The sequence below is a fragment of the Bombina bombina genome, chromosome 4, assembly GCF_027579735.1.
Source record: "Bombina bombina isolate aBomBom1 chromosome 4, aBomBom1.pri, whole genome shotgun sequence".
In the NCBI taxonomy this organism is placed as follows: domain Eukaryota; kingdom Metazoa; phylum Chordata; class Amphibia; order Anura; family Bombinatoridae; genus Bombina; species Bombina bombina.
Window position 1 is genome coordinate 564,875,750 of NC_069502.1, and position 14,110 is coordinate 564,889,859.

A 14,110-nucleotide genomic window follows, 5' to 3' on the forward strand; every position below is an offset into this window, starting at 1 on the left:
ACATTGGCTTTCATACATATAGAACATAGCTTATCTGATGGTACAGACATGTTAAACAGGCTTAAACTTGTCAACAAAGCACAAAAAACGTTTTAAAATAAAACCGTTACTGTCACTTTAAATTTCAAACTGAAAACACTTTATTACTGAATATGTGAAAAAGTATGAAGGAATTGTTCAAAATTCACCAAAATTTCACCACAGTGTCTTAAAGCATTAAAAGTATTGCACACCAAATTTCAGAGCTTTAACCCTTACATTAACGGAACCGGAGCCGTTTTTACATTTAACCCCTATACAGTCCCAGCTATATGCTTTGCTGAGACCCAACCAAGCCCAGAGGGGAATACGATACCAAATGACGCCTTCTATAAGCTTTTAAACACCAAAAAACTCTTAACCATCTCCGTGGAGATGTTGCCTGTGCAACGGCAAAGAGAATGACTTGGGTGGGCGGAGCCTAGGAGGGATCATGTGACCAGCTTTGCTGGGACTCTTTGCCATTTCCTGTTGGGGAAGAGAATATCCCACAAGTAAGGATGACGCCGTGGACCGGACACACCAATGTTGGAGAAATCCTTTACTTGTTACTAACGTAACCATGCAGCTAAGAGCATTTTCACATTCCTATGTTATCTTGTTGTTCAAGGATGAATGTATCCAGCCTTATACAAAGGACTTCATTCTGTTAAGTTGTATTACCTCATTTGTAATAGGGTGCGTGTATGAAGACCCTCTGTGTTGTTGCATGTATGCGATTTGTAATATATAATCCAGCTCTGCTAAGATAAACTAGAGCAGACTTAGATTCCATTGTGTGTGCATGTCTGATTTTTGCTCTCCAAGGCCTTGAATGTGAAATACTCAATTCCAGTTCCCCTAGCGATTTCAGACCTAACAGGCAATGAGGTCAAAATCGCTCAGAGATTGCATTACATTTGTTGTCTTAATCTGTAACTTGCATTTATAAAAGGGACATGAAACCCAAAATGTTTCTTCCATGATTCAGATAGAGCATATAATTTTAAACAACTTTCCAATTTACTTCTATTAGCTAACGTGCTTCATTCTCTTTGTATCCTTTGTTGAAGAAGCATCAATACATTACTGGGAGCTAGTTAACACACTGGGTGAGCCAATAACATGAGGCATATATGTGTAGACACCTTTTAGCAGCTCATGAGCTTACCTAGCTATCCTTTTCAACAAAGGATAGCAAGGGAACAAAACAAATTAAATAATAGAAGTAAATTGGAAAGCTGTTTAAAATCACAAGCTCTGCCTGTATAATGAAAGAAAAAAATGTGGGTTTCATGTCCCTTTAACACAGAAGTAACAAACTGCAAATGAGAGTTGTGTGTGAACCCTTGATCACATGTAAATTCCCCAAATTAAAACTAAATATATATATATATATATATATATAACAATTTTCTTTAAAGAGAAAAAATAAAGTACTTCTGAATTTCATCAAAAGGGGAGGCCCAATGCCTAAGACTTTAAAAACTCCTGGTCACATACCTGGTGCACAATCTTAAAAGGTTTAATAGGGGATAAACACCCAACAGCAAGTATGTGCTTTATTAATTAAATGATCTAATAAACTATAACAACTTAGTACAACAGAATGTATCTTTAAATAGTTAGATGATTACGTTCATCATGTGCTCCCATTAACATCATTATTCTACATCCATATTGGGCCAAGGCTCCTTATAATTGTGTTGCATTAGTGTACAGTAGTTTATTGTAGTTCAACAACAAACATTCTAGGGAATCTGGGATCCTACTCTATAATTCATTATACATAAAGAGAGAGAGAAGTGCTCTCTTAAGAATGAGCACCCACTCAATAACTTGTTAGCTTATTCTATGATTACTTACCACCTAGGACCAGATAGTCACTTTATTACCCATTCCCCAGTTTTGCATAACCAACACAGTTATAATAATATACTTTTTATCTCTGTGATTACCTTGTATCTATACCCAATAATGCTTTTCACAGAGAAGAACTTTCCGGTGCAGCCAGAGCTGGACTGGCCTTGTTAGGAAGGATCAGACTGATATACTTCAGGAAAGTTCTTCCTATGTGAAAAGCATTATTGAGCTAAAAAAAGCTGCACCCAGTTGGCTTAATCACCACAGGACAAGGTAACAAGTTATTGAGCTGGATTAAATTCCTGAGCGTGCGTTTCGCTCTCTCTGTAAGTAATCTATAAATAATTTTTGACCATGGAAGTACAATTAGACATATTATCCTCCAGTCAACAATATTTTAGTAAATAATTATATTTAATATATGTTTTGAGGGTGGGCTCATCACTGACTACTAATAATATATACATGTTGATATGAAATACTTCTGTCTTATTATAAACTAGTAAAAAAGCATCTCGGCATGTAAATATGTGAAACAGCCCTGGGCTATAAAGACCATGGTTTACATAAAAATCCAGAATGTCTTGAGATTCTTAGAAGACCTTGGCCGTTTTTCACAACCCATGTTGTGCCACGATTCAAGATACCCTCACAGACCATGAAACTATCAAGGAAGCTGTGTGCACTGTGTGTTTATTGTGAAAAAATCTTTGGTCAAAGAAATCTTTCCTCAGTTCTTTAAGGTTTAAAAGAGCTAAAGCATACTAAGTAAAAAGGAGTTGCACACCTACTTCTGTTTAACCAATTTTGTGTATATGTAAGACCTTACATAAAGACAGGATGCAATTCTGCTACTAATGTGCTTGTTTATAAGATCCATTTTTGTTTTGGGCAATGGGTGTTCCCCTGGGCATGAGATCTCATTATGAAATGTAGTTATTTTTACATTAGTTAATGTCCACTTGAAAACGTCACTACAGTGCCTTACAATTGCTTTTTAAGTGCATTTCAATGCAGTTCAAATTGTTAGCTCAACTTTGCTCATCTTAAGGAACATTATGTTCCCAATTCATTTTCCCTGCTGGAGTGTATTTAATATTTTGCCTTTTCTATTTTTTTTTTCTTTCTAAAAAAGCAACTGAAGAGCATGATGGAGAGGTAAGAGGAAATAAAGTCAAGAAGGAGGCAGGTAGAGAAAGGTCCATGGGAGAAATTATCTAGATATAAAAGGAGAGAAAAAAAGGAGAGAAAAAAAAAAAAAAGATAGAGAAAAATAAAGACTAAATATGACTAAATACTAGAAGGCATATTCCAAAACATTATTTCACCAACCTTTTAATTCACTAGAATGTTTCTTTCTTTGTTTTTTACATAGAATCTGTAGACATTTTAGATAATTTTAGTAAAGAGAGTCTAGGTAAAACCAACTGTAACATTTACCAGTGACATTTACCAGTTTTAATCTTTCTTTCTTCCTTCTGTTAAAGGCAGCTCCAGAGGATCCAGGTTCTGCTTCCTGAATTACTTTATTGCCCTCATCATCCACATCATCCTCCTCATAGCACCAGTCTGGGAGCTCAGGAGGTGGAGGTGCATCCTCAATGTCTCCATAACGACGGAAGAGCTCCTTCAGATAATCACCTTTATAAATACCTGGCGGTCTGGCCTGGGCATATGTAGCTACTGCAGCCTCAATGCTGAAAAAGCAAACATAGAAATTAATTTAAAGTTAAGTATGCATGGTTCCTCCAAGAGTTATTTAAGTATACAAATATAAAATGCATACAAAACAAAACTCAATAAAAACAGCTTATTTATAATATGCATAAACATATAAAGGGACAAGTATTTGGCTTAAACTGGTAAATATGTCACATAATACATCATTCATTATGAAGGGCTATATTATTATTATTAATAACAACATTATTGTGAATTAATTCACTTGTTTCTTTTGTGTATTTATATTGTTTTAGGGAAGCAATTTTAGAGCACATATACTGGCTAGACCATGCATTGGTGTATGGGCTCATGTCTTGGCCTAAGGCCATTAAAAAAGCCCTGTTAATGTTTTTATATATATATATATATTTTAAAGTCTTTTTTTTTGAGGTTGTTAGAAAATACAACACAAAATACATACATGTCCATCCACAATAATATCAGATTGACAAATTATTATAGGCTAACAACAGTACACAGTTAAATGTGTGTTATAAACAAAACAATGGGTCAGCAATATAGGTGAACAGATATAAATGAAACCTCATTTTAATATTATGGATTACTCTTACTGCTTACTAGTTTCACCCTTGGACCTAAGTAATCTAATAGAATTACGAAGAAGAGAAAGATCTCCTGAAAAAAATTGAAGTCACTCTTGGATCTCATTTATTATAGGTATGACTCTTTGGGAAAAATGTTGTGAAATTAAATGGGCCACTTAAGGACCCCAGTAACTGTTAAATTAACAGATATTATTAATGGCAGTCACGTGTAAAATGCTTATAATAGCCATTTGTGACAAGACCTGTGCCCACATAAAAGTGAAGGAACCCCAAGGTCTGACATGGTAGTTTAGATAAACAGACATCTCCACTGCCGTATTAAACTAGGACCTTTGCAGAGGATAGCTGTATCATTAATTAGTAAGCTATATTAAGCGCTACAAAATAAGAAGATGCTGTTATAAAAATGTATTAGAGTAGTAAACCACCCAGGTTCTAGGTCATTTATAGCAAACTATATAAAGCTAAACAAAGGAGAAGCTCAGAGATAAAATATAAGGTATTCTTATATAGTGACACTGAAAGAAAATAAAAACAAGGCTTTCTGATATTATTGATTGACTAACAAAAAATCATGGCTAAACCCAAAAATGTTATTTTGTGATTCAGGCACAGCAGACCATTTTTAAAAAAAGTTTCCAATTTACTTCTATTATCAATTTTGCTTCGTTCCCATTATATCCTGTGTTGAAGAAATATCTAGGTAGGTATCTGGAGAACTACAAGCAAGAAATAGTGCTGTTATCTAGTGTTTTTACAAATTAATAACATTCTTGCAAAACTGCTGCCATATAGTGCTTCAGAAATGGGCCGGCTCCTAAGCATAAGTCCCTGCAATAAAAGATACCAAAAGAATGAAGAAGAAAATGATAATAGAAGTAAATTAGAAAGATGTTTAACATTGCATGCTCTATCTAAATCATGAAAAATGTGGGGTTTCATATCTCTTTAATATGCAGGGTTTGTATGGGATTTGTGTCAGCTTGGGGCTAGTTTAATCTAAAATACAGACATACAAACCTTGCACTTATTTTTTTCCAAAACATAGAGGGAATAGGTATCCCTGTTTGTACCCCTATTGGCAACTGATCAACTGGAAAAGTCCTGTACTTTGGTCTTTTAGATGATGGATACCACACACAGACACACACACCACACATTCTGATACACCACACACACACACTCATACAACACAGACACACACATCACAGAAACTCATATAAAAACACACGCACCCACACAGCACACACTCTCATACAATACACACACCACACACTCTCATACAACACACACACCACACACTCTCATACACCACACACATACAACACACACACCACACACTCTCATACACCACACACATACAACACACACATACCACCCACCCTCTCATAAAACACACGCACACACTCTCATACAACACAGACACACACACCACAGAAACTCATATAAAAACACACGCACCCACACAGCACACACTCTCATACAATACACACACCACACACTCTCATACAACACACACACATACAACACACACACCACACACTCTCATACACCACACACCCTCTCATACAACACACACACACACTCTCATACAACACACACACACACTCTCATACAACACACACACACAGACACACACCACAGAAACTCATATAAAAACACACGCACACACACCACACACACTCATACAATACAAACACCACATACTCTCATACAACACACACATACAACACACACACTCTCATACAACACACACACACAGACACACACCACAGAAACTCATATAAAAACACACGCACACACACCACACACTCTCATACAATACACACACCACACACTCTCATACAATACACACACCACACACTCTCATACAATACACACACCACACACTCTCATACAACACACACACACCACACACCCTCTCATACAACACACGCACACACTCTCATACAACACACACACACAGACACACACCACAGAAACTCTCATAAAAACACACGCACACACACCACACACTCTCATACAATACACACACCACACACTCTCATACAACACACCCTCTCATACAACACACCCTCTCATACAACACACCCTCTCATACAACACACCCTCTCATACAACACACCCTCTCATACAACACACACACAGACACACACCACAGAAACTCATATAAAAACACACGCACACACACCACACACTCTCATACAATACACACACCACACACTCTTATACAACACACACTCTCATACAACACACACACAGAAACTCATATAAAAACACACGCACACACTCTCATACAATACACACACCACACACACAACACACACATACAACACACACACATTCTCATACAACACATACCACACTCTCATACAACACACACACAGACACACACCACAGAAACTCATATGAAAACACATGCACACACACCACACATACTCATACAACACATACCACACTCTCATACAACACTTTCACAGACACACACCACAGAAACTCATATGAAAACACACGCACACACACCACACACACTCAAACAACACACACTCATACAACACATACCACACTCTCATACAACACACACACAGACACACACCACAGAAACTCATAAAAACACACGCACACACACCACACACTCTCATACAGCACACACACAGCACACTCTCTCATATAATACACACACCACATACAGTCTCCTATAATAAACACACAAGTCACGACCCAGTAAACATGGTGCTCGACCCAGAAATGGGTCCCAACCCGTGGTTTGAAGAACCCTGGCTTAGGGAACTCAAAATGCTTAGATTTGTGCAAATACTTTCCTCATATATAGTATGCAAGGTTCAGGCAATGAAAACCTGTGAGCCTGACACCGTTGAGGTTAGAAAAAGCCTCACAATTCAGCTTATTATTTTCTTTGTCAATGAAACGTATCTTTGGAAGTACTGAACGTACTCGGGCTAGAAGTTGGTAAGAGATCATTGTATTCACAGCTTTAGCAGGAATACCAGTTGAAATGTGCAGGTCTCTTGCTTCAGCCCATCCCCTAATGGAAAGTTGATTTTTGCTGTTTAAATGTTCTATAGAGAATACTGCAATATTACAAATGTCAGTATATGTGTGTGTGTTTTAAAACGCAAAAACTAATTTCAAATAATAAAAAACAAGCTGCTATTTGTAAACTATTGTTACACTTCAGCAGGTAAAATTGAGCATTTGTAACACATTAAAAGGGAGAACATTTTACAATTCAATGTTCTTTTAGCCCTAAAGGTGCTCTTCCCAACTAGGGCTGCTGATGTACCTGGACCTAGGTCAAAGGAAATAACTGGTATTACTATTAAGAGCTTAAAAAAAAAAAAAAAAAGCTAGCCAGAATCCTAACCATATATAGACAAAAAAAAGTAACACCATCTGTACTATAATCGCGTTTATTTCAGTGTCGCCAGTTGCGTACACATCCTCAAAGGAATGTTGGCTGCGCGAGGCAAAAGGTGAATTCTTTCACCACCTGGATGCAACGTAGGCAATCCCGAAGCCTAAAAAAAAAAAAAAAAAATGCCAACCCCTCACATCGCAATAACCTAATTAACCTATTAACCTCTAAACCGCCAACCCCCCGCATCGCAATAAACCTAATTAACCCATTAACCCCCTAAACCGCCAACCCCCAACATCGCAATAAACCTAATTAACCTATTAACCACCACTAAACCCCCACAACGCAAAACATAAATTATGCTTACCTGATAATTTTCTTTTCTTCAGATGGAAAGAGTCCACAGCTGCATTCATTACTTTTGGGAAATAAAAACCTGGCCACCAGGAGGAGGCAAAGACACCGCAGCCAAAGGCTTAAATACCTCCCCCACTTCCCTTATCCCCCAGTCATTCTGCCGAGGAACAAGGAACAGTAGAAGAAATACCAGGGTGAAAATGTGCCAGAAGAAAATAACAGACACCCCCCCATAAAAAACCAGGTGGGGAGCTGTGGACTCTTTCCATCTGAAGAAAAGAAAATTATCAGGCAAGCATAATTTATGTTTTTCTTCATAAATGGAAAGAGTCCACAGCTGCATTCATTACTTTTGGGAAAACAATACCCAAGCTATAGAGGACACTGAATGCGCAAACGGGAGGGTACAAAATGTGGCCCATTCTGAGGGCACCAGGCCTGAAAAACTCTCACCCAACAAAAACCCTGCTTCATCTGAAGCCGAGAAAATTTGGAAAATAAAAAAGGCCCTAAGACACTGACCGACATATAGTCCACAAGCCTTGCTAGAGACTGCATTAAGAACACAACTGAGCCAGCACGGCTCCAGGAGACACCGTTGCTAAGAAAGTGGTCCTCAACAACACACCCAGTACCAGAGAAGGGGATCAACAAACAAACTCCCCAAAAGGGAAAGAGATGGGGGAACAAGCAAGGATTCCCCGAAAACCCAAAAAGGGTATAACAATTTCCAAAAAGTAAAACACCAAAAACCAAGCCAAACTCACAGACACCGAAGCCAGATGCGAGAACAAGGGGAGGCAACGCCCAGACCCCAGATGTACAGAAACCACGAGGTTAAAACCAGGAATCCGGCACAGAGAAGAAGAACTCCTCAAGATAGTGCAACTGCACCCTAAAAGAAAATTGAAGACAGAGTTCTCAAGGAACTCAAAATATTGAAGTCTTCAGAAACCGATATACGTGCAGCAAACCCAGAAGGCAATTCCCTGGGTCAACACCAGACACTACAGTCATACCAGGATGACTTCAGTAGCAACTACTTGCAGGCAAGTAAGAGCAGCAGAGGATAGGTCACAATCATACCACAGACTGCAGAACATCCACTAAGCAGTGGACCCAGCTCAGAAGAAAAAAAAAATCTGCCAGCCCTACTCCATAACCTGAACATGGAGTAGCACAGAAACATCAAAAGGCTCACCATGCCACAAGGCAAACAAAGTCTTGGTAAAATCTGCCAACGTACCGATAAAGTGCAAACGGGTGCACCTAATTTCAAACTGCAACCTTCCGCTTGCTTATGCAGCAAAGTAACTCACAGGTCTCTACAGCTGGCTGTCAGGTCTGAAGGACAGGGGAAAAAAAAAACACCAGTCCCCAAAAGGAAAACTGAAAAAGGTGGACTCAGCCACCCAATGGAACTCAGGTGCCAACCCAAGAACTCGAACAATCGGAAGTCCAAGAGATCCATAGGAGAGGAACAGGGAAAATGCAATAGAGCCTCAGAAGCCCCAGCACGACACTCCATAACAGTATCGAACATGGAGACATCATAACCCCAGAGGAACAGAACCCCAGAGAATGGAGGCTCTCCTCTAGAGGATAAAAAACTCCCGTTCCAACAACCTGTACACAGGACAGGACAGCCAACCTCCAGAGAGTGGAAACCCCACCGCCATAAGTCGGACAAACGAACCCCCCCCCCCAAAGGAGGGAACAGCGCACAAGCTCATAAGACATGAAGCCATAGGCTGAGGAAACAAATCCAAATGAAATCATCAAGACGTCATAGATGAAAACAGAGGAACTCCCCCAAAAAGGGGAGCACACCTCAGTCTAAACCGAAGGTCATAGCCTATGTTCCCTGGAAAAACTGGATCGCACCGAACCAGTTACAGGATCGTAAGTCTTCCGGAAATCCAGAAGATCCACAACAAAAACTATAGGCCTGTGCCCCATATCATTCCAGGGAACCTCACAGGGAACATAACCAGACTAATCCGGAGAACGGGAACCCCATAGCCACAAGTGCAAGACGGCCAGAAATGGCTGGAAGGAGGTCTGAAATCCTCCCAACCTCCAACCCACGCAGGGAGGAACACTACACATACTACACATAAAGACGGAATCATGAGAGAGTCAAACTAGTATTTATATAGCGCCCTTCTTCCAGTGGGAAACAAAGCGCTTTTCCAGCGCCCACTCTTGGATTAACCAAATCGGCAGCGGAATAGTAATAGTTGTGATTATTACCCAATCTGAATGGTACTCAATGTATCGTCAGAAGAATGAAGGGCTGAGTCGGCCCTGCCGGGACAGAACCTGTGATCCTAGGATCCTATCCTTGAACAGGCCTAGTAATCAGGGCATTTTACCAACTGAGCTACCTCGCCGGCATCGACCAGCTGGAGAGGTCAATTAGGACTGAACCAATCCCCCATGCCTCACAAACCCTCAGGTCCACTCAGAATGAACTGAAACTTGTAAAAGAGCACAAGAATAACACAATCATATGTGAGGCACTCAGCGCCCAACCGGACCAGCCAGGCAGAAAAGGTGCCACGTGTCTGAATTAGGCCTCAGGAAAGAAGGACTGAACACAATCAGGAATAGCTTGAAACCAAGGGCTATTCCTGTCAAGGCCATATAGAAGCCCCCCAAGAGAGGGAAAACGGCAGATACACATAGGAATAATGTGGTATGTGTAATATGTTAAAGGCGCCTGAAAAAATATATATGTAGTGGTGATAAGTCACAGAAAATTTGTATAACCCTCTCCAAGGGCAACGGATGTGAATATGTATAAAAATATTCACGTGAATACTCAACTATAAATGTGAGATCATAAAGTGCAATATAGAAACAATATCACTACTGATCAAACGAACATAATTACTAAATGTAGCTTGAAAATAAATAAACACATATGCAGCAGAGATATATAAAAAAACAATACTAGAAATAGCAATGTGGTATGATAAGGCAATGCCTAAATGAGCAAAGACATAGGTAAAATGTTCTCAAACCACAAATACAGTCCCCATCAGAGTATTCCGATCAAAAGACACCCTTGAGATCGATAATGGAGACAGTTCCCAATGGCCAATAAATTCCGTGTAGAAAACAAGCTGCAATCTTCTTCCAAAGTTATTTGACAAAAACAAGTAGGGATCTAGAAATAGTGGAAAAAGCAGAGAAGAAGGCGCCACAATAGTGCTCTATCAATGGGGTAATATAGTCACGCACAAATGTGAACTTACGAGATCCAAAGCACTTGAGAAGTGCCACAGGTACGGGCTGAACTATTAAAGCTGTCCAGCGAGCTTTCCTCTCAACAAGGGTTGTTAGCAACAGTCTCGTAGTCGTCAGTCCTGGACCACTGTATTTCGGTATCAATGATAGTATCAGCAGATGTATCCAGTTAAAGGATAAATAAAATAAAGCTTGTGATGTCAGTATAAAATCAACTTAGTTTTATTGTTGAAACACAACGCGTTTCCCGGTCCTCTGACCGTTTCATCAGGTGTATCACATAGGAATAAACAAGTTCCATAGAAGTAACAGCGCGATCAAACATCGAGAGTATCGATTCCAGACAAACTTCCCGAAGGAAATATAAAATATGAGTGTTATTCCAATAAAATAAAGGATAAAGCAACCCGCAGGTTTATCGCCTAAACAGAACAGACATACCCGCAGGAGTGCCCCACAGGGCCCCTGTTCTACCAAGCTCAAACTGGAAAAAGTACTCGATAACAAGACTATAAGAAGATTACTTCATCCCCTTATGTCTATTTCTGCAAGCTATTCGAAGAAGCAGACTGAGAAGTCTCTGATCCAATAAGGATGGGATCTTCCGACAAGGCCAAAGCATGCCTCAAAAGAACAAAAAGGCTAATCAGTCTATACCGAAAATCGCAGCATACCCCCGCCAGAGTGAAGGACGTCTCCGGCCTCGAAGGCTGAACCCCTGAAGCCTCAGGGACAGTCGTTTCCCCAGAGAGCTGAACAGGCCACATTATGCCTGAAGAGCCCTGGATAACGGAACACGAACAGTATCCAAAACCAACTTCTGGAAGTTGCATACAGGCTAGTGCCAAAATTATGGACATGCAACATCGTGCTGAAACCCCTTGGGGAAAGAAGCTACCTTCTGGAGAAGGGGAAGCAAATTCTGGGTTACCTGCATGTGTAGTAAGCGATGGTGGAAGGGAACTCACCACTCGGAGGACAGAGGCCCCAGAGGTGGATAGCTCAGCGGCTCCTTGATTCCCCGATCCCGAGGAATTGAGCACTCTAATACGGCATTCAGAACATAACTGATAGGCTAGTATCATCCGGGGAAATATGCATTCTGCGCACGGGGTAGAAAATAAAACAGAGACATCCGTCTCCACAGAATCAGACTCCTCCATAGCTAGGATATTGATACCAGATTTGGACCCAAAACTTAAACGGAACCTGATAGCCACAATGGCTGGGGCACTCACCACCTCCTAAAAGCCCAATACCAGCAGAGCCGTATTTCTCCGTCACCACAGGGCTAGGAATGAGGTAATGGAGAGTCAAAAACATGACCACGCCCGGTCACAAGGTGAACCGTACAGTCCAGAAAAAGCGCACCCGACCGTAAAGGCTGCGTCACTTCCAAAGGCCGTTATGTTCCACAAGTCATGAGCCTAAGTAACACTACGCATAAGCAGGTCGAATCACATAAACATGATTAACAAAAACCCTGTTCAATAACCCCCCTCAGGAGATATTACCCTTGATTCCAAGATACAAAAGGCGCCTCACTGAGACCCTTATATTTTATAGATAGTCCTGCAAGGTGGTAGCCTCCCGGGAAAATATTTGTAATACAATAGAATCATGACGAAAGTAAAATGAAACAATCTTACCGGAATCTACGCAGTGGAAAAGGAACACAGCCCTTCAAGTGTGACGGATAGTAGCATCGACTCCGCCATGGACTTGAGAGAAGAAAGCAGGCAGCAGAGCAAAGTTCGACAACGCAGATTGCTTGAGGAGTTGTTAACATGAGTCGGGATGGTTTCGCAGAAAGACTCTCCTTGCATCTCCGCACTCTAACTTTCATCCAAGCTCTCACTGAGAGACTGATAGGATTACTTTATCTCCAGTCCTATGTTGAAGAGTACTACCCTCCATAAGAGACAATATACATTCTGACACTTCTCTGCCAACCTCCTGGGACGAAAGGCAAAGAATGACTGGGGGATGAGGGAAGTGGGAGGAGTATTTAAGTCTTTGGCTAGGGTGTCTTTGTCTCCTCCTGGTGGCCAGGTTCTTATTTCCCAAAAGTAATGAATGCAGCTGTGGACTCTCCATTTATGAAGAAAATAACTAATTTAATTACTAAGCCCCCTAAGCTAACACCCCCTAAATTAACCCCAATACTAAGTTACATTTAAATAAAACCTAACATTAAATACAAAATTATCAAAAATAAAAAAAAATAAACCTAATCCCTATGCAAATAAAAAAGCCCCCCCCAAAATAAAAACACCCCCTAAACTAAACCACCAATAGCCCTTAAAATGGTCTTTTGTAGGGAATTGCCCTAAGTTAAACAGCTCTTTTAAATTTAAAAATTACTAATTCCCTCCTAACAGTAAAACCCCTCACCCACCAAATCCCCCCCGCAAAAAAAAAAAAAAAACTAAAACTAAAAAAAACTAAAGTACCCATTGCCCCTAAAGGGGCATTTGTATGGGCATTGCCCTTAAAAGAGCAGTTAGCTCTTTTACTGCCCTAAAAGGGCAATCAGCTCTTTTCCAGCCCATTAAATACCTAATCTTAAAAAAAAAAAAATACTAACACTAAGCATGCAAACGAAAGAAATACACTGCGATCCTCTAAAGTTAGCATAGGTTTTTAATATCCATACATAGATGCAAAATATCTCGTTAGGCAACAGAGTTGTTAAAATCAAAAGAATAGGCAGAACATTTTCAGGAACCAGTCTGTCCTACATGTTTCGGTCAATTCCTTAATCATGAACACTAAGCCCCAAATAGGTACTCACCGTTCCTGAAGTCCGGCGGAGGTCTTCTTCCAGGCGGCTCCATCATCTTCTATCTTCATCTGGACCGAAGGCGGCGCGGAGCAGAGGTGCAAAGCTGGCTTCCCTGATGCGTGGATCCTCAGCGGTGGTACTCAGCGGCATAGAGGCTCCTCTTCATGC

At 40.3% G+C, this 14,110-nt stretch overlaps 1 protein-coding gene across 1 annotated transcript in view; it reads right to left on the minus strand.

Moving 5' to 3' along the window:
- The window catches only part of RNGTT (RNA guanylyltransferase and 5'-phosphatase), a 1,295,116-nt gene that overhangs the window by 1,116,083 nt on the left and 164,923 nt on the right, over positions 1-14,110 (minus strand). The window contains exon 6 of the mRNA XM_053710532.1: positions 3,335-3,578. Within this exon, the coding sequence (XP_053566507.1) occupies positions 3,335-3,578 (244 nt within the window). The remainder of the gene's footprint in view (positions 1-3,334; positions 3,579-14,110) is intronic.